This window comes from Sycon ciliatum, chromosome 1 (genome assembly GCF_964019385.1).
Source record: "Sycon ciliatum chromosome 1, ocSycCili1.1, whole genome shotgun sequence".
Lineage (NCBI taxonomy): Eukaryota > Metazoa > Porifera > Calcarea > Leucosolenida > Sycettidae > Sycon > Sycon ciliatum.
The window spans coordinates 36,905,264-36,931,258 of NC_088643.1; the positions used below are offsets into that span (position 1 = coordinate 36,905,264).

The window sequence follows — 25,995 nt, forward strand, 5'->3', positions numbered from 1 at the left end:
ACGTCGTATAAGTATAGTAATGGTTCTATGAAGCTGTGTTTCAACAATGGCAACTGATGGTGCTGTGGTGTGCACTGCAATACACTGGAGAATGATCAAGAAGGTCATGGCTTGTAGATCATGCCACACTATGATGTGTTTGTGCAGGGCTCCCCCGCCGTATCTAGCGCATCCGGGTCTGAGACAGTCGCTGGCCAGTATGCCAATGCTACAGCAACAACCACAGCAAACCTGGTATGTACAATACGGTTTACATGTACATGTAGCCTGGAAATGCTAATTGAAGGCAATGTTGCTTGTTAGGTTGGATCGTGACTGGTTTGATTTTGCCATCCACGTTCGTGTACTTCTTCAAGTAGAACGTTAATGTAAGAAGAAGAAAAAGAAGTAGTAGCAGCATTGTGCATTGTGTAGGGCGAATTATTTTATCGGCAGGCAGTAACTGAATGAGAGAAAGAAGAAGAAAAAAGGGGCGACTACTCCAACTTCAGTAGTTCAGGACTTTGTAGGGTGCCGAGTGCACACCCTCTCTCTCACGATATGACCAACACCATTGTAAATGCTGCTTTTAAGTGACCAGTCAGTGCCAGAACTTGGTTATTGAGCTTTCTTAGAAAGTAGCACTGCTAGAGTCACGCCAGGTCCGCAAGTGTGCAGTAGTACCGTCAAGTACCGCGAGAGCACACCACCATCTTGTCCTTTCGTGGTCGTGTTGTGGAGGTGATGTCCTGTCTGTAAGTCATACGACATGTACCTTGTGCACACATTGCACGTTGTGCAATCATTCCGTACTCAGTTTACCTTCGAGTGGATTCGAGCTCCACACAAAAGCATGCCAAGTGTGACCGTAGTACACTAAGGTTCTCACACCGTACAAACTTAGTAGCACTTTGCCATACGATTTTCCTTCCCCGGCCCTTGGCTGTAAAATTGAGGCGGTTGCACTCTCGCGAGACGGGGCGCTCTCGTGGTACTTTACGGTACATGTGTGTACCTGTGCAGTGGTGCTGCAGCATGCATGTGTGCACCTGTAAATTGGTGCTGCAGTAGTGCATGCATACAAAGAGAGCTATTCTTTTCCCCTAACATGCTGGTTATCACACCATTCTTTGTGTGTGTGTTTTCATGGGCAGGAGTAAAGAAGCAGCCGCCCAATGGTAAGCTGGATGAGTAGGAATTTACATTGTACTGGGACATGCAATGAATATGAACCAGCGCACGCGATAATCGACCTTAGTGACACGCACTTCAAACTGAGAAAACGCACTTCAAACATTCTCTGTTTTCGTGTGATGTGCATATATATCAGGGAAAATGCTCTATCTTCTAAGACCCGTAACTCAAGTTTTACTCAAGATTTTCAAACGTTTTTTTGCATTGAATTCTGCATAAATCCATCTGCCTTTATCCACTGTCATCTCAGTTTCTGAAAATATGTCACTAAGGGTGATTTTCGCGTGTGCTGGCTCATATGTGCTTGTTTTGACCACTATGCAATCAGTGATCTATGTCAGTTAGGATATCAAAACAAGAAACTTTGATCATGCTGATTACAATGCATGCATGCCATGCCCCCCCCCCCATGTTACATCCATGACAAACGTACACACACCACCACCGCACACACACACACGCGCGCGCGCACACACACACACAGCCATCACCACCACATGCATGCATGCACACAGCACACATGCACATACATACCTACATACATACATACATACACACATACGTACAATTCCTCCTGATGACTCACAACATGTGTTTCTCAACCTCCTCACAGGGAAGCTGACTTCAAGGCGAAAGAAGCAGCAGAAACGGAGATAACAGAGTGAGTTTTGCTCTTTTTTTTAAAATAAATTTCAGAGCATTTGCACACTACTGTAGCTCTAAAACTGATAATTGTAAAGATGGTCTTATCCTCATCTTAGCAATTTAGGGAATGGAGTAATATTCTAGTGCTCAAATGGGTGCTCTCTATATACAGTACGTCTATAAGGGAACCTGCTTGCTCATACGTGCACATTCCCACCAAGTCAGCACGTGGTCCTACACTATCGAGTATCGAGTATCAAGTATCAAGAAGTCCTTTTTGAATTCGAGTCGGGTTTACACACTATAGTTATCCGTTTTAGGGCACGCTCACACTGCGACCAAAACCAGCGTCCATGCGGCCATGCGGCCAAGTTGCATGGCATGAACTTGACCAAAACAAAACCGGAGGGGGTGCCACGACTTGGCGGCAACATGATCGTAGACGTGAAGCGTATTTGCGTACAACCTGGCCTGAAGTATGTTCAATTTCTCAAATTCCGGTGTGTTGATTCATGAAACTCGGCGGTTGTCCATGTCATCCTCGACATTTGCACATTTTTACAATTTTGTAGTTGTGGTCTTGCACGCACGCACCGCCATATATGCATTCTTTGCCCTTTTTGGACGATGTCAATTTTGTTTTTGTTTTTGTAGTTGCTTCGTTGTCAGTTGATCGGGTCAGTGACCAATTTCTACAGTGCACTCGTTCAATACGATGGTAGCTTGGTCTGGCTTTTCGGTTTGGGAAATCATCTTTCTCTACTCTTCTGCGATGATGGAATGCCATACCTCAAGACATTTCAGTTACATATCATCGGAAAAAACAGTTCTCATCTCGGCAACAGACGAAAGAAACCACTACCGGAATTTCCACTGCACTGGCACTTGCTCTGACCATGAGGTCAGGAAAGCGAAAGCGCTTGGATGTCAGCGGCAGTCCCTCAAGAGTCCAAACCTACCTGATTGTATGAATTATTTTCGTCGACTTCAAGAATACGAGCCACGAGGCACTTCCTCCAACATGCAACATGCGAAAATTTACATCCAAAACGGGCCACAACCAGGGAGTCGTCAAATATGGTATTTGACGACTCCCTGGCCACAACTTTATTAGGAAACGCACGAACTCTTTTGGATACGAACTGCAATTCGTAAAGTTTGTGTGACAACTTCACGTCTACGCGTGTACGAGGCCTAGTGTGAGCACGACTGCCACGTTTCTGCGTTTTGCTGACGCATGAACGCGTGCTCATGGTCGCAGTGTGAGCGCGCCCTTACAGTGCCATGCCTCAGGTTCTCTAACTATTTTTCTGACTGAAATCAAATGGGCCATTATAGTGGGAAGAGTCCATAAACAAGAGTGTACAACTATGGCTATTGGTCCGTGTGCTGTGCGCTGTCTTCATTATGTAATTTGCCTGCATCACATCATGTAGTCATGTACTCTAACCCACAATATCTCCTACCAGCTTAATTATGTGTTTAGCTTGATCCGTTCCAGTACTGACATGCTCTCTAAATCTAGGTTGCCCGAACTTCAGTTCCATACAAACTTTCATTTCAAACCACAAGAGGTACCCAAAGGAAAGGGAAGGGCTTTTTTTTGTTGTGACTCAGAGTTTCATGGTTAAACAACCAATCATCAGGTAACAGTGAAGGAGATTGGAAGCAGTGTAGCTATATACTATATTAATATACTTATGGCCAAGCAGAGGAGATAGGAGCAGTCAATCCAGTGCGGAAATAATGTGGCTAGTGCCAAAGCTCATGAATCAACACCTCACAGAGGCAGTGCACCATAACCTGCCAGAATCAACACTTCAATATGGTGGGTGCATAGGGTGAATAATGTTACAAGTAGAGATTATGAAAGTGTGCATGCGAAACACACACAAAACTAAACAGTCACGCACATTTACACTCTCTCACTCTCACACCCTCACGCTAATCTTTAGCACCAGCCATTATTCACCCTATGCACCCAACACATTGAGGTGTTGATTCTAGCAGGTTACCGGTATGGCGCACTGCCTCCGTGAGGTGTTGATTCATGAGCTTTGGCACTAGCCACATTTGTCTCGCACTGGATTGCCACTCATATCTCCTCTGCTTGGCTGTATACCTGGTAGCAGCAAAAAAGCCCTTTCTTTCCTTTGTGTGTATCTTGTGCATGCTCTCGCTCTGTGCTTCATTTCAAACCAGAGGGAAAGTGTGGTGTTTGATGCTCCGCAGTGCGCGGACTGTAGCTGCATATTGTAATGAAAGGCGTGCGCGTCTGACCCATGGAAAGGGCCGGGGTCACGGTTCCATACTCTTCTTTGTGGACTCCTTGATAGTGGCAATAGTAAGGCCAGAGTGTACAACAACTCCATGTAAGGCCACACTTTGTTTTTTCTATGTTTCTCGTCGGCAAATTTTAACAAAAGGTACGCGGGCGGGCGGAAAAAAACAAAAGCCAAGGAAAAAACAAGAACAATTTCTACTGAAAACTGTATACATTTTACAATGTACATGTATACATTGTACAATCATGTACATGTAGTCCCATACATGATTGCACTACATTATCACATCAGCCCACGAATATCAGGCAAACTGCAACAATGTCAATGAGAGCATAAAGTTTGATTACGAGATGGCGAAGAGAACATACATTTATCTGCTATCGCATCAACAAACGTTTCCCACTCGTCATTAATTATTGGTTTTGTTACTTCAACGTTCTTGTGTCCGCTTATCAAACTCTTGTCTCCGCTTATCAAACTCTTGTCTCAATGCTGCTCATCTTTTCCTTGCCATGCGTCTATTGCTTGGATTTTCTGCCTTCGACATCGTTCCACAGACGCCAGTTGCCGCGGAACTCGTCCGACTTACTGTTCCTGGGACCCACGAGGCTCAGCTCAGCCAGTGAACGACTGAAAGCTTCGTCATGACAGCCTTCATCACAGAGAACGGACGAGGAGCGCTCCTTTGCTGCATGCTGTGGTGCAAACGTTTACGATTATTGATTGACGCATCTAGCTGCTGCAGCATGTGTAGCGTACATACATGTACACATGTACGTAGTATGAACTTGTTTTTTCTTCCGAAATTTCTGAAAACCTACGCGGGCGATGACGAGAAACATAGAAAAAACAAAGTGTGGCCTAATAATAATAATAATATTCGCGGGATCCGCGTCGGCATCGCCTGAATGTTCGTTCAGAAACACACAAACTAGCCTTCGCATCCGCAGGCCACCACTATGCCTGTTAACCTTAGTGGCGAATGCAGACTTCACAAGTGAGTCAGGGGAGAGGAGGTTAGTCTCTCAACCAATCGGGCGTGTAACGGCCCATAACCCTATAAACTGCATCCTTGTTATTCTCACTCCGAGCTGTGAGTACCCAGTTGACCGTGGGTGTTGGCGCAGTTCAACACGCGTAAAAAGTCTTTTTACACGCTCCCTGCTACCAGCGCGGGTCTTGAACTCGGGACCTCATGATTCGCAGGCAGGCCTGCAAACCAATCGGCCATATACTCCATGTACGAGATTTAAAAGAATCACGATACGATGTCTTGGCAATGTCTTGGTAATTCCTTATTTTTTTGTTCAAGCTAGGAGTTTTCTGGTTGCTCAGTTGTAGGTGCATGCTGTGTTTTTCCTAAACGGACAGGGATGGTGAAACGGAATTGCAACGTACAGCAAAGAACCTGCTGTCTGAGATGGAGGAGACGCCTGCTGCCGACACAGGTGTAAGTTGTCTTGGCCCCTGTTGTTTGCCTATCCTCGCCATTTCAATGCGTTTAAACACTTGGTGAGTGTGCGGGCGGATAGTCATTCTTCAAATGTGTTTACCTGTGCCCCTTGTGCATAGAGTTTGTTATTTTTTTACGCAACCGGTGACTGTCAGTATTAAAGCAAGATTAGTACAAATAGCCGTACTTTCTACTTTCTGTTCTGTCTGTACATGTATGTCTTTCTGTCTGTCTGCCTGCATAGTTTGCTGATTTTGTTCGATCAGTTGGTAATGGAGAGTTAAGCTTTGATGAGAACGGGGTAAGTCATGCACATACTGGTATACAGTTTAATGTTTGTTTGGTGGCTGTGTGTTGTCTAGATTTGAGCTACGCTGTTGTGAACTACAAAGGAAATCAAACTGTGTAGATTTCTTGTTGAGTGCACATGCTGTGTGTCAGTGCATGACTTTATCACGCATGTTCTGCAGTGAACTGCAACAAACTGGTACCTATAACTTGTAAGACCCTCCTGACTCGGTGGTGTGTGTGTGTATGTGTGTGCCCGTGTGTCTATATGTGTAATGTGTGTATGCACTATGCAATACTATGCATGTATGAGTCTGTATGTGTATGGGTGTGGTGACTTCAATGTTAGAGCTGGAATTGGTGAGGTGGATGATGAGTGGAGTGGCGTGCGAGGGCTACATGGTTTTGGTCGTTTAAACTCAGCAGGAGAGGAGCTGCTCAGTTTCTTGGCACGAAATGGAAGTGTGGTATGCAACACATTATCCTGTGGTACCGCTGAGGCACGTGGAAGGTGGCGTGAACATTTTGATGGCCTCCTGAACATTGCCAGTGCTTTCGACTCGGAGGTAGTGGATTCAATCGAGCAGCGGCCCAGGAGCCGAGCAGCATGCCGATAATTCCAAGCAGTGAGTTCTTACCTTTCAACCACGCATCGCGACCAAATCCACCGCCACTCGTCTTCCTTTGGAAATGCGTCTTGCACAAAGCGCATGACATGGATAGACTGGCATGGTCGTAGTCCAGCCAGGGTCGACCTTTCTTCCAAGAGTCTTGGAAAGCTTGAGTTCTTTTTCTCTTCGCTGCGGGCTCCATCATCCAAATCGCCAGTCGGCTGAAAACTTGCAACTGTGTCAAAAGCTATAGCCAAAGTTACGCTTTTGACTGCCTGCCCCATCGACTTTGAATGTCCTGACTTCCTGCTCGCCGCTGGCCTGATCGCAATCAATTAGAGTGGTGGTTCAATAAAAACACACCCATGTATATATGGAGAACAATGCACACGCAAAGAGCGAACAGCAGCGCACATGGCTCTGCCTCATCTTCGAGGGTAGTCATGCTCGGCAGGAGTGGTGTGCCAGGGCAGGCACCACCCGATCGGGGGGGGTCTGATGTGGGTGATCAAACATCTGCTCCTCGTGATGAGGTTACTGTTCAGAACGATGGAGGAACACACACACACTAGAAATGAGAGAAGACGGTAGAGATGGCGGGTCACCTGCCGTGACGCTGTCAACGGTATCGTGCAGTCCCATATGGAGCCTGTGGCGAAGCCCCTCATCTGTGATACCTGCACGCGCAGTTTTCGCACAAGACGTTGCGAGGCACAAGTGTATCGCTGTTCGCGCAGCCCGCATACGCTGGGTCTGACATTCCCCACCCGGTGGACAACACCCCTCCTGGTCTGTCCCTTACGGGGCCACATGGGCGGTCATGGCAGTGGAAGAAGGAAGGGTTGGTGTGTGCGCGCGCGCGTGTGTGTGTGTGTGTATGTATGTGTGCGTGCATATATGAATGCGCTTGAGTACTAATGGTATTACATGTATCTGTTTCCTGGCTTTGCCTGTGTCTGCAGGCAGCGGCCGCTACTGCCAGTCGTTGGACAGAAGAATTCCTCAGGACTCGAGTATGTAATGCTGCAGCTTATGGTTGATGACAAGCTGACAACATTTTGATTGTTGAATTTGATTAGATTTATGGGTAATGTTGTCCATGCGGGGGTGTGGAGTATGTGTGTGTGTGGGGGGGGGGGGGGGCACAATGTGTTGCGAGAGTATGCATGTGCAGGTGGGTTTTTGATGTGTGGCGAGAGTATGCCTCCTGTAAATTTTCTAAATGCTGCAAACCCGGAAACCTTTGCGATCCGGAATCCTGCGGGTTTTTTTTGCGATGGGTGTGAAATCGCAAAAGTAAACCGGCGTCAAACGTAGAACTGTAGTAAGGAAACTGAGGGAATTGGCTCCAATCGCAAACATCTCCAGGTGCAAATTTGTCTGTGCTCGCAAATTTGCAAACTGAAACCGATGCAATTGTTCACGGTGTGCAGTCAATCCGGACACAGTTCACCGTTGAGCAGCGGATGGGAGATCCACACAAGAACATGCCAGTGTGTCCGTAGTAGACTAATATTCTCACACCGTATAAACTACTTTAGTTGCACTTTCCCTGGCTGTAAAATCAAGGTGGGGCGCCCTCACGGTACTTTACAGTGCTCGCTTGTGCACCATACATGTATTTTAGTGTTTAAACCGAACACGGATTCTTCGAACGAATAATCTATCGAATAATTTCGCCCTCCATCGGACGAATAATCTTTATTCTATCATACGCATGATGGCATTTTTCAACACTTTTTCAGCACTTTTAAGTAGTTTTTTTGAATTTTTTTGCTGATTATCGGATTTTGTTATGTGGAGGTGCAAAACCGGTTAACCTGTACCGCCAAGAGTACATAACCCCCCAGAGTGTGCAACGCCTGATCCAGCTCTGCATAGGGTCTTCGTCGAAAGTGGTCAAAGACCGAAAATCACATTCACTGCATCCATGTTTCCCTCGTATGGAAAGAACAGAAGTATTACTAGATACCCATAGGAGATTAAAACTTGGAGAGGAGATTGAGAAGAATACTACGACTGTACGAGCAGATCTGCGCAGTGCAAATATCAGTAGGGTCAGCACTGAGCATAGATCGTTTTGTTTTTTTCGATTTCTGATAATTCCTACGACTATTCGATTATTCGTTCACCCCACGAATATTCTAAATTATTCGATTATTCGATAATTCGTTTCAACACTAATGTATTTACTGCACTATTCATCAGTGGTAGGGCATGCAGAGAGTAGAGATTGATGTCCAGACTGTGGTGTGAATATAGACCATGTGCACTATGCTTTGTGGTGACATCTGTGCACATTTTCTGGACAGGATGGGTGCATCCAAGAGTACTTATTGTGATTTGCAGATGTAAAAAAAAACCCAGTGCAATGCCCATTTCGTCCGATAGGTTTGTACGCACTTCATCATTGTGCACCCGGTCTCTTAGTAGAGCAGTATGGAGAGCCTAAACTACCTAGCAATCGATCTTCTGCAGTAATCAATATGCACAGCCTTAGCATCCATCATTTGAGTTTCAGGCTCCTCCTACTAGCATGTGATGTGCACTTTGTGCAGAGTGCGTAAATAATTAATTACTCAAATACTAAAATGTTTGATCGGAGGATCAGCGTACTCTGCAGCCAACTTTGACCACTACTTTGGGCTTTGGCCAGTTTGGTTTTTTTTTACAAGGGTTGCAGCATGTGTACGATACACTCGACTAGTGTGGAGCTGGTGGCTCTCTGTTATGGGTGTTGTCATGTGTGTTTGGACAGCTTGTGGTAGGTGTTGTGCTGTGAATGTCACTAGTACTGGCGATGAGCCTGATTCAGTGTACTGCCATTCCCTACTCCTTTGCTTTCTCCTTCAGAATGAGGAGGCTGAAGAAACTGACACCCGGGTAAGTTGTGCAATGTTAGCTTTGGCATCTTGATAATCGTTCATGTCGTGTTGGAAGCAGTAGGAAGGGACGAGCGGGTTCTGGGCCAGGGGGCGCCCGGGTCCCAAAAAATGGGGTATTATTGAAAAATGGGGTACTAATAGTACCCCATTTTTGCGGTGAAAATTATTTTTGGCCCGGTTTTTTTGCGGATAAAAATATGTGCCAGGGGGTGCCCCTACCTCAAAAAAAAAATGGGGTATTATTGAAAATATGTGTTGTGCACATGTGGGTTTGAATCTCACTTTTTTGGGCCACCTTGCCCCGGATGGGAGTGGGTATAAAAAGTAGAATGTTGAATATGGTGTTTATCATGAAGTTTTTTCCGTGACCTACCCCACCTCCCCATGCAATTTTTCAAAAATGGTCCTGCTCGCACACACGTCAGAAAGGTCAGTTCTTGATAGATACGATACATGTCATTACAAAGAATAATGGAACGAACAGTGAATATCGCAATGGAGTGGAGGAGAAAGGTAGTACAATTCAGTTCTTGTTGTCCTGATTTCATCAAGCTGGTATTGGATGAGAGACCACAAAGTTTACTCTTCGAATACGTGTGAGGATGGATTCACCCATGATCTCTTCCGTGACACGCAGTACGAGGTGGAGTTGTCGGACGCTCTGATGTGCACCAATGGTTCCACCCAGTCAGCAATGGAACTGTCAGTCGACGACCTCCTTTGCACCGCCATCGTGTCAACAGTCGACTCGGGTAATTTGGAGATAAATCCATCGTCGCCGATGTCGATCGTACCAACTCGCACACGAATCCGCGTTACTCTTGTTGCAACGGCACGGAGTTGAACGGCCTTGGTACTACGTCGTACACGCACACGATCAACTCGAGAGACTTCATTTTTCGTTCACCTCCTTGACAAGTTGCATTACGTCGCTGGAATCCAAATAGGTTGCATCAGCGAAGAGGTCGATGATGTGTTGAGAGCACGGTTCGTCACGCATGTCACTAAGCTTGTAGAATGAGTGTCTACCATCAGTCCACCTTCGCAGTATGACACCATCATCAGTCTCACTAATAGTTCCGTAGTCCTCCACACCACCGATGACGATTTTAGGAAGGTGCTGTTTCCTATTCTTCACATTCAAGATCAGACTGGTGACCCTGCAGATAATATACTCAGCAGCAGTGAGTGGTGACATATCGAATCTTCTGGGATGTGCTATCATCGGGTCAAGATCCCTGGTTGTCTTGCTAGCACTGAGGCGACGGATTGAGAACTCTTCATTATCGCATGAAAATAAATACCATTTCTCTGCTCTGCACGTCTCAGAAAATGTCCACGCCATTTTAGCTTCTTCACACTGCAAGAAGGAGTCGATAATGAAACTGCAGGTTGAGACTACTTCACCTCGAGGTCAAAGTTCACGCCGCGATGACCTTTGTAAACAAGGCTACGTCTAGACGTCTCAAACAAGACCAAGGGGTCACGCCACGGGGAGGTGACGACCTTGGAGAACACGATGTGTTTCGAAAGCGGAAAGACGCCCCCGTCATGGTGAGTCTTTTTTGTTCGGGTTTGGAATCTTTCGACTATGATATCAGATTGAGATGTGAATGCCTTTCTTCTATTGAAAGGTCGATGAGACGGAGGATTTTTCTAGCTTTCTGCTCATATAATTCTTACTCTCATAGTACTTGATTTTCATATATTTTCAGGGGTGGAAATACGTAAGGCACACGGACCATGGATGCGCACATCATGGAGTGTGCATTGACGTCACAGTGGATTGTAGGATGCATCATGTACCACACAAACACACACACACACACACATGCACATAATATACATACACTGTGCAATGACATCACAGCGAACTGCACGATCGGTGGATGCTATACATATACGGAATTCCGTGGTCTCTTCTCATACAGAGATGGTAGAGAGGAATTCAAAAGGAATCTTGGAAAGAGGACTCAACTGTCAATAGAGCGATATTCCCCGCTCGGAGCACGAATATTCCCCGGGTCTTGCGACAGAGTAAATAAGGGAGATGTTAGTGCTGATCACGCTCTATTTGGGATAGTACATGGGATAAATGGATTATACCATTCGTACTCTGTGCATACCGTACCCATTATATTTTCAATCGTGCTGACGCACTCATGAAAATATCTAGCGGTGTACCCCTCGTACCAAGAGTACATGTACTCTTGCTCGTACTCGTGGGATAATCGATACATGTCTTAGTGCTGATCGCGCTCTATTTGGAATAGTACATGGGATAACTGGATTATACCATTCGTACTCTGTACATACCGTATCCCTTATATTTTTCGTCGTGCTAACGCACTCGTGAAAGTGTCCAGCAGTATACCCCTCATACTCATGCGATAATTCTCATGAACGCCATCAGCTTGTACATAGCACTCAATCATTTATTTTTTATTTTTCAATATGAATGACATTGTGAATCATGACCGAAGACTGTTCACATCCTTCTTTGTGAGCCAGGTATTGAATTTATTATCTGTGTAGCCTTTCCATTGCACAAGACGTTGATCCTTGTTGTATTTTAACACCTTGTCGAATCTCAAACCGGTCTCTCTGGCGTGTTGCAGTTCTGCTTCGTAAAACGATCCGATGATGTGTTCTCCCATCAGATCACGAATCCTGTAGGTGTGTGGTGATGTTGATAGGATTTCATCCACCTCGAATACTTCCTCCGTCCAGTTCGCAGTGTAGCCCTTCTCGAAATGACGCTTAGATACGGTTAGGCGCACCTCGTCACCCACTTTGAACTTGGGTTTTGACTGCAGGGGGTCTTGTTGATCTGCATCTTTTGGTATTCTACCGTTCGATGCTTCGTGAGGTGTCATCCCAATGCTTCTATGCTTTGACTGGTTGTAGCGGTCTAGTAGATGAGGTAGGACATTGAGGTACGTGTTCGTGGATTTCTCTGTAAAGTGACGCCACATTCTTGCCTTCAACGTTCTATTGAAGCGCTCGACCACCACCGCTTTACCCTCGTTATGGGTGCTGTACATGATGACGTTGTGTTGTGATAACCATCGTTTCATGGGGGCATTGTAGAATTCCTTGCCTTCGTCTACCCAGAGTTTTAGCGGTGTCCTTCCGGATGTACTGACAATCTTATCGAACGCATCTCTCACGGCGGTACCCGTCTTCGATTTCAAAGGCATTGCCCAGGCATAGCGGCTGTATAAGTCGATGACTGTTAGCAGGAATTTGATGTTCTTATTGCTTCGGGCAAACCGTTGCATATCCACGAGATCTGCACTCCATATATGGTCAATTGCTCTGCTCTTCACCTTGCGTCTTTTGAAATGCACTCGTCTGGGCTTGTGCAATTCGTTAGCCAGTTTCGTATGGAACTGTGCGGGTTCTGTCTTCTTCTTCCGTCTTCCATCCTGAATTGCCTTTTGCACTTTGTTGTCCCAAAAGGCTCCAGCACCTTCCAGGGCACCTGAACTGAGAACCAGTTGATCGTTTTCCAGCTTTTCGTCATCATCAAAGACTCTTCGGAAAATTCGAAGTGCTTCATCCAGACCATATTTGGAAAATAGCTTTCCCATCAATATGGCATACCATCCACATACTGCTGTGCTTCTGTCTTGAACGGCTTGGGTGTTGGTGATGATCTTACAGTCTGCGTAGGCTTCTTTAAAGAAATCGCACAGTGCAGGTTCAGTGTAATCTTGCTCCATAGTGTATAGACTGCGTCCGAAACTGTCAAAAACCAGGATCACGTTTTGCTCGCGACACACGGTCAACCAATGATGTCCGCCTTCCGTTGCATCGTACACCGGTAGAACGTTGTCGGTGTTGACGATACAAAAGTCTCCATTGTTCAAGGGTGGCAAGAGGTCGTAACTCGTGCAGCCCACGAACCCTCCGACACCATTCAATCTTCCTTTGATATCGGCACTGCTGAGAGGATAGTCCATTCTTGATCATAGCCTGAAAATATTTGGCACGTGATCACATGGAGCGTCCGCTCAGGATATCCTTGATGATACGAGTGATCCTGCTTTTGTCCTTCAGCACCTGTTGAATGAATGATGCATCGTCCACCATCACCTTTTGTGCTCTGATCATGAAATGCTCGGGATGGATCAATTTTGCTTCTGTTGTTCTACCATAGGTGGAAGTCATATCGTTGAGATCTTGAAACTTGAGCTGTGATCCCGGTATAGCTATCACAAGGGTGGTTAGTTCCTGAATCTTTCGTTCTGATCGAAGGAACCCATCGACGTGTTTGTTGATTCCCATGGCACCTGCTATGGCTGCAAACGGGTACCTGGACATGTAGATGCGATTCGTCTCGTTGACCAGAGTAGTGTAGTCGTTCATCGTCTGCGTCTTCAGGGCATCCGCAGCCGCTTCCACCCGACTCCTGAACCTCAGTCGATCTTCATCGTAGAGTTGCAGCAGTTGTGATCGGCTTGTGAAATAGTTGCTCTTCAAAAAGGTTACCGGTATATTTGTATGCCGGAGGAAACTGTCCAGGATTTGCAGGATCCATCGGTCAAATTCATGATCTTGTAGTAGATTGAAAGGCACCGATGTTAAAGGTGCCTTTCTCTTCTTCCTGACATCTGAAACGGAATCGCGAACTTGATCGGTAGTGGAATCATAGTTGAGTATGTTGGATGCAATCACATTTCTCACAGACGGGTAACTGATGTGATCGGGATTGTTTTTGAAGTGGGTGTCATATAGACGCTTTACTCGCGGATCGGCTTGCAGTTCCAACAGGGTGGAGGTGCTCAAACTGTGATCTGGTACTTGGGAAAGAACTTTCTTAACGCTTTTCAAGTATGCATTGTAGTTATTACCTCCTTTTTGCCGCATGAGTGGTGGTATACCGAGAACTTCCCACGAATTTGCTCTCTTCTTAATGATGTGTTGAGGATGTTTCGTCATAAACTGCAAGGTTTGCAACCTTTTACGCTTGGGTATCGAGAAGGATCCCTTTCTGAGTCCCACTCTTTGTATACTACTCGGTAGCCCATTTGAGAATTTCACCGTAAGATGCTCCATTCTTATTCATGATTGGAATTTTTTTCAATGTTGCGGCTAACTTTTCGGCTAACTTTTCGGCTAACTTTTCGGCTAACTTTTCGGCTAACTTTTCGGCTAACTTTTCGGCTAACTTTTCGGCTAACTTTTCGGCTAACTTTTTGGTTAACTCTTCGACTAATATCGTACACACACACACACACATCAACGAGGTTTTTATTCAAAAGTCACCTTTAATGCAGTGTCTTCGCAATACGTGTAGTACTGATTAGAAGAGCAATCAATGGTTAGGATAGGTCTGCGACACACCGCCAATAACTTCTCATACAATCTAAAGATAATGGATGACTTCGTGCACAGACCACCAAACAGAGTATTGAGATAACGCTTGATATTGCTTTTATCAGTGAAGCGAAATAGATACATAAAGTTTGCATTGATCTTCATGTCCTTAATGTTATCAAAGCTCTGAGAGAGAAAGAACACGTTCAACTTATGATGATGACTGTACATGGTGAAGAACTTGTAGAGACATTCTCTTTGACTGCCGTGCTTCAAACCCATCACTCTGATGTCATCAATGATCACATAGGTGTTAGGCTGGAGATCCATGTCTTCGATACACTCGGGCATGGTGCTGTAATGCTTGAAGGATTTGAGGCTTGGGAGACGATACTGATCGGCCGGCGTGTTGGAGATGACAACTATACGCTCAGGTTGCACGCGTTTCAGGAGCTTGATGAGAAAGTAGGATTTACCCATGTTGCTCTGTCCCAGAAACAATACGTTTTGACCCCAGGATTTCAGAGCAGGAATGATTTCCGTGAACCAATCCTTAGACTCGAACTGAAGACCAGGAATGTGCAGCCCGTGTCGAGCAGTGGCCGTGGTCGGAACATCGTCGTTCCTTACGGGACTAGTCTTTTTCTTCCTCCCGATTTCCTGTCCAAGGAGCGAGATAAAGTCCATGATCAGATGTTGTAGGATGGACCGATGTGAGCGGAACTCATAGAAGACGGTCCTGCACTGTTAATGTTCTGTCGAATTTTTTGAGCAAATGGAGTTTCAGGACGGGTTAGGGATCTACGAGGTGCAGACAGGAACGATGAAGCTTCGTCGAGGGCACGATGTCCTAGTTTTTTGAACAAGACCCTTCCTTGTTTCTTTATTCCTCGTGCCCTGCGGCCTTTGGAGCGAACTTGACGAGCTGGCTTCTTGGTTTTTCGAGATGCTCGTTGACGAATCTTCTTCGGTGCATGCCGACGACGACGACTTTTAGTGCGCTTCATGGCACCTGCTGAGCTTCCCTTCCTTACTCCTCTGCCGAATATTTTATCCATTACGTTGTCACCCAGTGATGCCATGGTACCCATGGCCAAGGGAGCAGCCAGATTCGTCAGGAGTGGTATGGCCTTGGCGGCTAATCCTGGTGGAATGGCTAGACCTCCTCGGTGCATGGCAGGGTTGTAAGCTGTTTTCATTTGCGCTTTCACAATGTCTCCGGACTCTCCTCTCCCCAAAAGCATGGGAAGAAGTGTCATTCCTGCCATGGCAGCCAGGGGTCCAAGTCCACCGCGTTGCATTGCATCTTGTTTTGTCGTGGGTTCCGCCATCTGCTTTTCCATCTCATCCGGTCCAGCACCGATTAGGTTTTTCCAGAAGCTCTTTTTCCAGAAGAATCCACCGTGTTGTCGACTCGATGTTTTCAAATCACCACCGTAGACACGATGTCTGGTCTCCAGGTCACCACCTTCCATGATGCCCTTTTACTACTAGGTCGGAATTAATTCATACAACTTCGGCTTTGATACCTTCATCTTTGCTCATGGTGTACAAGTACTTGTCCATGCAGAGAAGGTTGACTTTGATTGAGGCACCATTTTCGCTAGGTCTCCTCACGGGGGCGTTTGTCACGTCGCTAAATTGATAGTCGATGGACAGATTTCCTCTCGATCTTGGATTGTCTGTGGTCCGATCCAGATTCAAGTTGATAGGCACCATAAAGTAGTGATTGCAGTAATCTGCAGCGGTGATGGGGATTTGCGTTCCATACGTCTTGCCGAAAAAGTCTTGAACCAGATTGTAGCCACGCAGGTAGGAGGATTTGTTGTAATCGTAGAAGTATTGCCCTTCAGTATTACGACTCACATCCCACTGGAACTTGAGCGGGTTGTCAAAGAGCGTCTGGTCGTTGACAGTGACACGAAGTTGACTGAGATTTGCATGAATCATGGCCAGTCTGTTCGAAGAATGCGATGCTTGACCTCCAGCCAATGCTGGCTGTGTACCATGAGTCAAATCTGTGAAGAACAGGATCATCCTGCGTGGAATGTCCGCATTGTGAAGCAGTTCCAGTGTACCAGCATCATCTGAAATGCTCTTTTGTATGAGACGAGGGCACCACGTGTGGAAATAGAGTTGTTTGGGAAGGCGTACACGATCGGTGAGATTGGGTTCCATGCGATAGGTAGTGTACACAAAGTCCAATTGGAGTAGATCGATCTCAATATCACCGACGCTCAGAGCACTGTTGGCACCACCGCCTTGATCGCTAAGCATGATGTATCTGGAAAGCTCGGATTGTGGCAGATCAAAGCGAAGCTTCACCTGTGTACCCGGGGGTAACCAAGCATCGTCCTGATTGAAAAACGGTAGGAAGGGTCTCAGCTTGTACTGAAACCGTCCAACAGCTGCACGAAGTGCATTTTCCTGAACCGTGTTGGAGAAGCCTTCGTTGGTGACAAGCTCGACGGTGGGTGCACGCCTGAGTGTGAAATCATCGACGAAATCCGGTGCTTGTGCTGCATTAGCGTTTGCAGCGTTTGTTTCGAAGGCATAGCCATGCTTACGCTTCACACCAAGTTGATAGGGCGTTAAATCCACACCTCTCAATGCTCTTTGCGGATCCAGTTTCTGTAGACCGTAGAGATCCGAGTCCACGTACTGAAGGCGTTCGCTGCTGCTTTCCATTAGACTGAGGATATGCTGAACCATTTGCATGTCGGCAACTTTACTCGATTGCGTGACCTCTGTTCCGTTGATCTCCACTCGAATGTTCTTGAACCACGAAAAGGCTGGCGACGTGGTGCACACCCATCGCGTGTAGTCTCCAGGCTGGTTATTGAGATTGTTTTTGACACTATAGCGCATTTTCACGATGAAATAGCTCTCCCCCAGAGCAATGAAATTCGGCGACGAGATGTCTAGTTCATTGTTCAGGGATGGTGGTGATCGATCTGCTGTGGAAAAGAGTCGTACTCCGCGTCTACCCTCAAGCAACGAGAGTTTCTTCTCCGTCCTGTCGAGGATGTTCTTCTGAACGATCTTCGTGTTGGTCAGGAGTCCCGTGAAGGACTCCGGAGCTTGTGGTGAGTATATCTCCTGTGCCATTCTTGCGAGTCACATTATAATAGGGGTGAATTTTTTTCAAAGATCCAATATCCAGTGTCTTGCGAAAGTCGTTCATCATCGATATCAATCGTTGATGCTCCTCGTTAGTGAGCTTCCCATCTTCAAGAGTAATGCCCAATTCCAACATGAACGAGTCTTCAGCTCTCTCCATCTGCTGCAGTTGTTCAATACACTTGACAAGCTGACGTTTGGTGTCGAGAACGTGTTTACCAATGCATGCCATGATCACACCGATGATCGTGCTACTGATGGCGATGATTCGAATGCGATGTTCTCCAGATACAACACCACTCCCTTGAAGGATATTGAGAATGGTTTGAATGAGTATGAGAAAGGACAAGATTGCAGTGTTGTAAATCACGTACTTCTCCCGGCAACGCACCTTTTCGCTCTCCAATTTCTTTCGTTTTGCTATATCCTCCACCATGTCACGCACGTGACGGACACGAACATCTGGAAGATCCATCTAAGTCGTGTTGGTGATCCGAAGATCAAGGTAGACGGGATATCCGGAAGTAATGTGTTCACCGGTGTTGAATTTCAACCAGAACGAAATGCTAGTCACGTTTTCGTGTGGAAGCAGCAGTCGTTTGTCTTCTTTCCCGAACACGTAGTTATTCAAACCGTTGAGGGTTTGAATAAGAAAAGTCTTCAGCACCCTCGAATCAGTATTGTCTTCGTACTCCACAGCAGGTCCAATGAGGTCGGTGTAGAGCAGGACAAGTCTTCTACCTTTCGTCAGATCCACAGCGAACGGGAACGTGTGAGATCCCTCGATCGTGTATGGCTTGAGAATAGTGCCCACACCCAGCACCAATGCGGGTGAGTCCTTCTTCAACAAGCACCGTTTATTCCTGGGTACCGAGACACTTATGCGGCTGGTGTGACGAGAGTAGGAAAACACAATGTCTCCGTGTCCTGCTCGTTTCAGAGTGGCATTGATAATAGACACCAAATCGTCTACATCGCTGTATGTTCCCGTCTTGATGGAAAGTCTATCCTCTTCTTCTTCTTCTTCTTCTTCTACACCATGTACCACATAGAGTTTGTTCGTTGCCTCGTCTATGTTCTCAAAGTGTACTTCAAACTGAGCCGATTCAACATGCAGGACTTTATCACGCGTATCGAGCTCCTTCACATTTAGAGTAAAGTTCGGTTTGTGCAATCCCCTGCTCACGCCCGACGTGTTGTTCGCCACTGTCAATATCACAGACATTCTGGTGTTGTGATGACACTCACTATAGATAGGTTTTATTTTTCATTTTCATCTCAAGAATGTAGTGTAGCATGTGTGCTATATATTATGTACAATCAAAGTAGCACTTTCATATATCGTAGTGTGCCATGAGTTCTGTGTGGATGCGCTGGATTGTATGAGAAGATAAACTCTCTGCAAAGTGCAAATGACAGAACAACTTTGATGAAGTGCCGTTGAAGAATTGAGTACCACCAATGCTATAATTGCAATCTTCGATTCCATTGGTCCTGGAAAATGGGACAGTGTCTAAGTTGGAATGTATCAAAATGGAGTTTACGTATAGAGTGAATAGGCCTTCTGAATTCCGAGCGTAACTTATGACACACTTTGTACCCAAGAGATCCGTCATACTCGACACAGGTTTATCCAAAGCCGCCGATAATTGGTTCGCTAAAGACGAAACGTGTATGTTGAATGATGAATGGCCGGGACGCGTGAAGTAGTTGCCACTTATGTGGGTGGCAGTGAACAACACGTACAAACTATCCAAGCTGAAATTTCCGACAGTATCGATATCGAATGCCTTCAATGACATGTTTCTAGGGTCAGGTGCGTCCACTTGAATTACTTGGAACATTGCAAAAGACATGTTGTCGTGAAACAGATTGACGAATCGTTCTCTAATGGAAACTTGGCTGGGTTGTGTAATGTTGAGGTAGAAGTGATCGTCTCGGAACATGTCGATGCTGTTCACGTTGATTCTCTTGTCCTTCATGTCAACGATATTTCCCCCTCTGTATCTGTTTCTGCTCACCCTGGTGACGGATTCAAATCTGCTAGGATGAGAGTATATGTAGAGGTAGGCGTTTCTCCGAATGAGAGGTAGTAGATGAAACGGATCGGATAGGTTCTGATTTGATTGCGGACCCATGGGGCCTCTGGTTCCTGGAGGACCTATGGGGCCGATGATTCCTTGGAGACCCACGGGACCTCTGTTTCCTGGAGGACCGGTTGGACCGATGGTTCCTTGGGGACCCATGGGACCTGTGGTTCCTTGATCACCTTGCACACCACGTTCACCTTGTGGGCCGTCTTGCCCATCTTCTCCTCTAGGTCCAATCTCACCTTCAGGCCCGACCAATCCACGTTCTCCACGTGGTCCAACTTCACCTCTGGGACCTTCTGGACCAGGTATTCCTTGATCACCTTTTTGACCGCGTTCACCACCTTGCCCATCAGCTCCTCTAGGTCCAGTCTCACCTTCAGGACCGATCAATCCACGTTCTCCACGTGGACCAGCTTCACCTCTTGATCCATGAAGCCGACCAAACGCCTTCCATTTCGAGCTGAATTTCTTGTACACGATGAGCGTGGTTGCATCGAGATAGAAGTCACCATTTCTCCCTACAGAGTTCAGTGGCATGCCACCTCCGCTAAGCCATCCCAATCCCCGATCACCACGAGGTCCTTTCATCTTGCGCACAGTGTCCATACCAGTTTGCAATCTCGATGATGCTTGTTGGATTTCATTCTTGACCCAACCGGCAGGGACAGCACATGTCAAAGAACTATCATCGTACGCCAAATTACAGATGGAATGCTCGTTCATGTTGAGGTTAGCATCCATGGACACGGATCCATCTGTTTTCACGTGCAGCTCATCAGCTGCTATGGCTTGATCTGTGTAGCGCGTAGATCTGTTTTCCACATCTTCCACTTTGCTCTCATCGGCTTTCACCTCTTTCAGTTTCTCCACATCATGAACCAAGGTGTTTTCGGTGTCATCGTTCCCCACAACTGATTGTATTTCGGTAATATCATTCCGCATGCTTTGCATGTGCTTGAGGGAAGTCTCCTCCCCATCACTCCTATGGAAATGCGTAGCCCAGTACGCCATCTTCACACACACACACATACACACACACACACACTGTTCTAATTATGATAGGAAATATTTTCTTTCTCAAATAAATCTTTATGATGCTCATAAGAACAGGTAAACAACAGGTAATGCACAACAAACAAGAGCCACAGTCATCGTGTTGATGAGTCGACCGTTCATCCTCCTCCTCGATTGTTCATGAATGTGTTTCATGAGGAAATCTCGTGCTAACAACACCTTCGCACGATCGCCTTTCCGTGCCAGCATGTCCAACAGAGTGACTGAATATGCCAAGGTCATCTCCAGGGCAATGACGTCGTTTGACGCATGACTCCATAAACCTTCCATGATGCCGCATATGCAACTTTCAAGTCGTTCGGCTTGTTCACGATCACCATCACCAACAGTAAAGCTCGCAGCATACCTGAGAATGTCAGGTCTCTTCATAGCGACATGTTTAGCAGATGTCCACACGTGAAACAATGTCGAATCACGAACGAACAAATGGTCAATGGCAAAGGCATGACGAGTCTCCGAGCATTCACCTTCATCCTTTGCGTATGTTGCAAGAACATGGTCAGCAACTCGTACTAGCAGATGACACACCTGACATTCGTGAGTCTTGTGATCAGCCGATCCGTTAAGACTCTTTGCAACGTGAAACCATCTCTCGTAAAGGGAATTCATTTCCTAGAATGCGAAGACACGAGGCAACTGATCAATACTGTATCGGGTGAAGGAATGACTCGACTGCATGTCAAGCATGCATATTTATACAAGTCAGAATGGGGTGGGTTGAAAATGCAAAGTTGACAACCAATCACCATCAAGCCCGCCAAAAACAGATGATGTAACCTTGACATGATTGATCTTGTCATGAATGACGCATTCATTGATGGTGTTCACATGAGATCACCCTGGCTCATCTTTCCCAATTCCATTCTTTTCACATCCTGCAACCCATTCTCCACTAGTAGTAGCAGTGGGGATACTAGAGTCCGAAGAGGCAAGGCAGCACTCTTCCGTGGACGTACTACTCGACACAACACCACCCATACTTGTTCTTTAGAAGTTTTTTTTTTTTTTAATGAGTATCATGAGGTATTGACGTAGAAAGTAGTATAGGATAGTATAGGATAGAATAAGAATGAATGATCAGCTGTGTGATAAAGAAGGCAGTTCATTAAAGACTTATTGGAAGGTCTCTACCAGCTGATCGTCTTGTTGGACGACGACACTGCATAATGATGTGAAGCTCTCAGTCAGCTGTTTCAGCTCCGTGATAGAAAGTGCCATGTGTGCGTCCAGAGCACGATGAAAACATCTGGGTTCCACGTTGATGCAGATGATTGGAGCAACAGCAAGACGTACCTTCATCACTTGCTCGTCAGTGTCTAGGGAGACTGCCCCGGGGTAGATGAATACATCTTGTTCCACATCCAGTTCAAACGAGCTGGTCGGGACTAGCTTGTTTTCACCGTTGATGTACACCCGACATTGACCGTCGGACAAACGTGATGTATAGAAGTTGGTTATGATCTTCTCCACACGTCCACTTCGGAGAGTGTCACGGAGCGATGGACAAGTCTTGATCAAGTTCGTAATGATGAACTCAGTGGACTCGTTCAGTTCGATGTAAACTTGTCCTTGAGCATCTTTGCGAGCTGTTGCCGTACTACCACAGGCTGGCAGAGCTCCCGAAGGGAAGTACATCTTATATCCAGGCTTGTAGAAGGATTTACCAGATAACTTGTAGGGCAGCTGCATGTCCTCCTGAAACCCATCCACCACAATCTCTTTGTGGAGCTTGGTAGGAGCAGGTGATGCATAGCGACGCTTAGCCGGTACTGGCTTCGAAGAGAGCACAACTCGAGGAGGGTCAGCAGGAAGAGCGGAATTCTTCTTCATCCTTCGCTCGTATAGGGAAGCCATCTTCTAGGAAGTGAAGTCAGGACAACTCGTCAGCACTGTATTCGATGAACGAATGACTCAACTGCAGACAATCATTCGTATTTATACGAGCCAGAGAGGTATGTGGATTGAAATGAGAAGATATGTGTCAACCAATCAAGCCCGCCAAAAACATTTCACCAATCAGCATCAAGCCCGCCAAAAACATTTGACCAATCAGCATCGTGCCCGCCAAAATCATATCTCATTATAAAGATTCCTTACATGATACCGCCACCTTGGTGAATTGATACAGTATGGAAAGAAGATCACAGTCAAACGTGTGCATGTTCTGGATCACGTGATCAAGTGAATAGATTTCCCAGCAATAAGCATCAATCAATGATGTCATAAGAGATATATCAGATTGAGATAAAAGCAGCAAATTCGAACGCAACGTGGACAATTGCAATGAAGACACCATCCTAGTCGACTCCATGAGATGCAGTACGTATAGGAGTGGAAAATGCTGAGGAAGAGGTTTCATGATTCGACTGAACCTCAACCAGGCTACATTGCTATGAGGTAAGTAGGAATACAGTTTACGTAATGCATCCACATTCGAATCGTATACTATACAGGATAATGCTATAGCATAATTTATACTCTTGTACAAACAGGACTTCTTCATCGCACGTATCTGCTCTCGAAGAGGGTGTACACGAAGCTGATCGGATAAGAGTTCAGTTTTCGAAAGAAAATGCAAAAGATGACGATCCACACCACATAACCGCTCATGCGCAGCGTAAGGCTTCTTCATCAAACTACATCTCTGATGCACATCAACTTCAGGTAAGTAAACCACATCCATGACAAGTCCACAAGAAGAACATACGTATCTTCCTTCATGAACAACATGATCAAGATGATGACACTGCTTTTCCTTCCCTTCTTGCTCTTCTTCTTCTTCTCCTCCTTCTTGTTCTTCTTCTTCTTCTTGTTCTTCTTCTTCTTCACGAAGTCTCTTTTCACGTACATAGGCACGTAAGATCTCTAATTCAGAATCCATCTTCACCCCACACCATCATCTTCATAGTGAAACATTATCCATCAATATATCTACTTTTATACCCACTCCTATCCGGGGATAATAGCAAAATACTCCTGAAAAAATAAATAAAAAATGAACAGAATAAAGATTAACAATGACGATAAGTGTGCCTTATTCAACCCAAAGGTCAAAGGTCAAACCCTGGGGGGGGGGGGGGGGGGAGTCCCGGGGTCAGACTAAGCACGACCGACACAGTGTGCCTTATTTGGCCCAAAGGTCAAAGCAATAGAAGAAAGGCATTCACATCTCAATCTGATATCATAGTCGAAAGATTCCAAACCCGAACAAAAAAGACTCACCATGACGGGGGCGTCTTTCCGCTTTCGAAACACATCGTGTTCTCCAAGGTCGTCACCTCCCCGTGGCGTGACCCCTTGGTCTTGTTTGAGACGTCTAGACGTAGCCTTGTTTACAAAGGTCATCGCGGCGTGAACTTTGACCTCGAGGTGAAGTAGTCTCAACCTGCAGTTTCATTATCGACTCCTTCTTGCAGTGTGAAGAAGCTAAAATGGCGTGGACATTTTCTGAGACGTGCAGAGCAGAGAAATGGTATTTATTTTCATGCGATAATGAAGAGTTCTCAATCCGTCGCCTCAGTGCTAGCAAGACAACCAGGGATCTTGACCCGATGATAGCACATCCCAGAAGATTCGATATGTCACCACTCACTGCTGCTGAGTATATTATCTGCAGGGTCACCAGTCTGATCTTGAATGTGAAGAATAGGAAACAGCACCTTCCTAAAATCGTCATCGGTGGTGTGGAGGACTACGGAACTATTAGTGAGACTGATGATGGTGTCATACTGCGAAGGTGGACTGATGGTAGACACTCATTCTACAAGCTTAGTGACATGCGTGACGAACCGTGCTCTCAACACATCATCGACCTCTTCGCTGATGCAACCTATTTGGATTCCAGCGACGTAATGCAACTTGTCAAGGAGGTGAACGAAAAATGAAGTCTCTCGAGTTGATCGTGTGCGTGTACGACGTAGTACCAAGGCCGTTCAACTCCGTGCCGTTGCAACAAGAGTAACGCGGATTCGTGTGCGAGTTGGTACGATCGACATCGGCGACGATGGATTTATCTCCAAATTACCCGAGTCGACTGTTGACACGATGGCGGTGCAAAGGAGGTCGTCGACTGACAGTTCCATTGCTGACTGGGTGGAACCATTGGTGCACATCAGAGCGTCCGACAACTCCACCTCGTACTGCGTGTCACGGAAGAGATCATGGGTGAATCCATCCTCACACGTATTCGAAGAGTAAACTTTGTGGTCTCTCATCCAATACCAGCTTGATGAAATCAGGACAACAAGAACTGAATTGTACTACCTTTCTCCTCCACTCCATTGCGATATTCACTGTTCGTTCCATTATTCTTTGTAATGACATGTATCGTATCTATCAAGAACTGACCTTTCTGACGTGTGTGCGAGCAGGACCATTTTTGAAAAATTGCATGGGGAGGTGGGGTAGGTCACGGAAAAAACTTCATGATAAACACCATATTCAACATTCTACTTTTTATACCCACTCCCATCCGGGGCAAGGTGGCCCAAAAAAGTGAGATTCAAACCCACATGTGCACAACACATATTTTCAATAATACCCCATTTTTTTTTTGAGGTAGGGGCACCCCCTGGCACATATTTTTATCCGCAAAAAAACCGGGCCAAAAATAATTTTCACCGCAAAAATGGGGTACTATTAGTACCCCATTTTTCAATAATACCCCATTTTTTGGGACCCGGGCGCCCCCTGGCCCAGAACCCGCTCGTCCCTTCCTACTGGAAGCTAACGTGATACCGTGTCACACATACCCATTGTTTGGTGTAGTACACAGACAAAGACCTGTAAATCCTTTCTTTTGTTTGTGCTGTAGGCAAACCCTGCATACTGGGAAAACCTGCAGAAGGAGTGGGAGAAACTTGCTCAGTAAGTGAAAGACTGTAGGTTTTGTGTTTAAGTTGTTTATCGATAACGGATGTTGTCAAGTGGCTTTCATTCATCACTTTAAGTTAAACTTCGAAGTAGTGACGAATTATCCACAGAATTAGAGTGATGAAGGTCACTTGAAAACGTTCGTTATGGATATGCAACTTGATCGCCACGCCA

At 46.0% G+C, this 25,995-nt stretch overlaps 1 protein-coding gene across 1 annotated transcript in view; it reads left to right on the plus strand.

The window, feature by feature from the left end:
* Window positions 1-25,995, plus strand: part of LOC135823952 (peroxisomal targeting signal 1 receptor-like) — a 52,524-nt gene that overhangs the window by 12,807 nt on the left and 13,722 nt on the right. Inside the window, exons 6-13 of the mRNA XM_065336834.1 lie at window positions 148-234; window positions 1,134-1,157; window positions 1,787-1,834; window positions 5,475-5,553; window positions 5,801-5,857; window positions 7,418-7,468; window positions 9,309-9,338; window positions 25,763-25,815. Coding sequence (XP_065192906.1) covers window positions 148-234; window positions 1,134-1,157; window positions 1,787-1,834; window positions 5,475-5,553; window positions 5,801-5,857; window positions 7,418-7,468; window positions 9,309-9,338; window positions 25,763-25,815 — 429 coding nt within the window. The remainder of the gene's footprint in view (window positions 1-147; window positions 235-1,133; window positions 1,158-1,786; window positions 1,835-5,474; window positions 5,554-5,800; window positions 5,858-7,417; window positions 7,469-9,308; window positions 9,339-25,762; window positions 25,816-25,995) is intronic.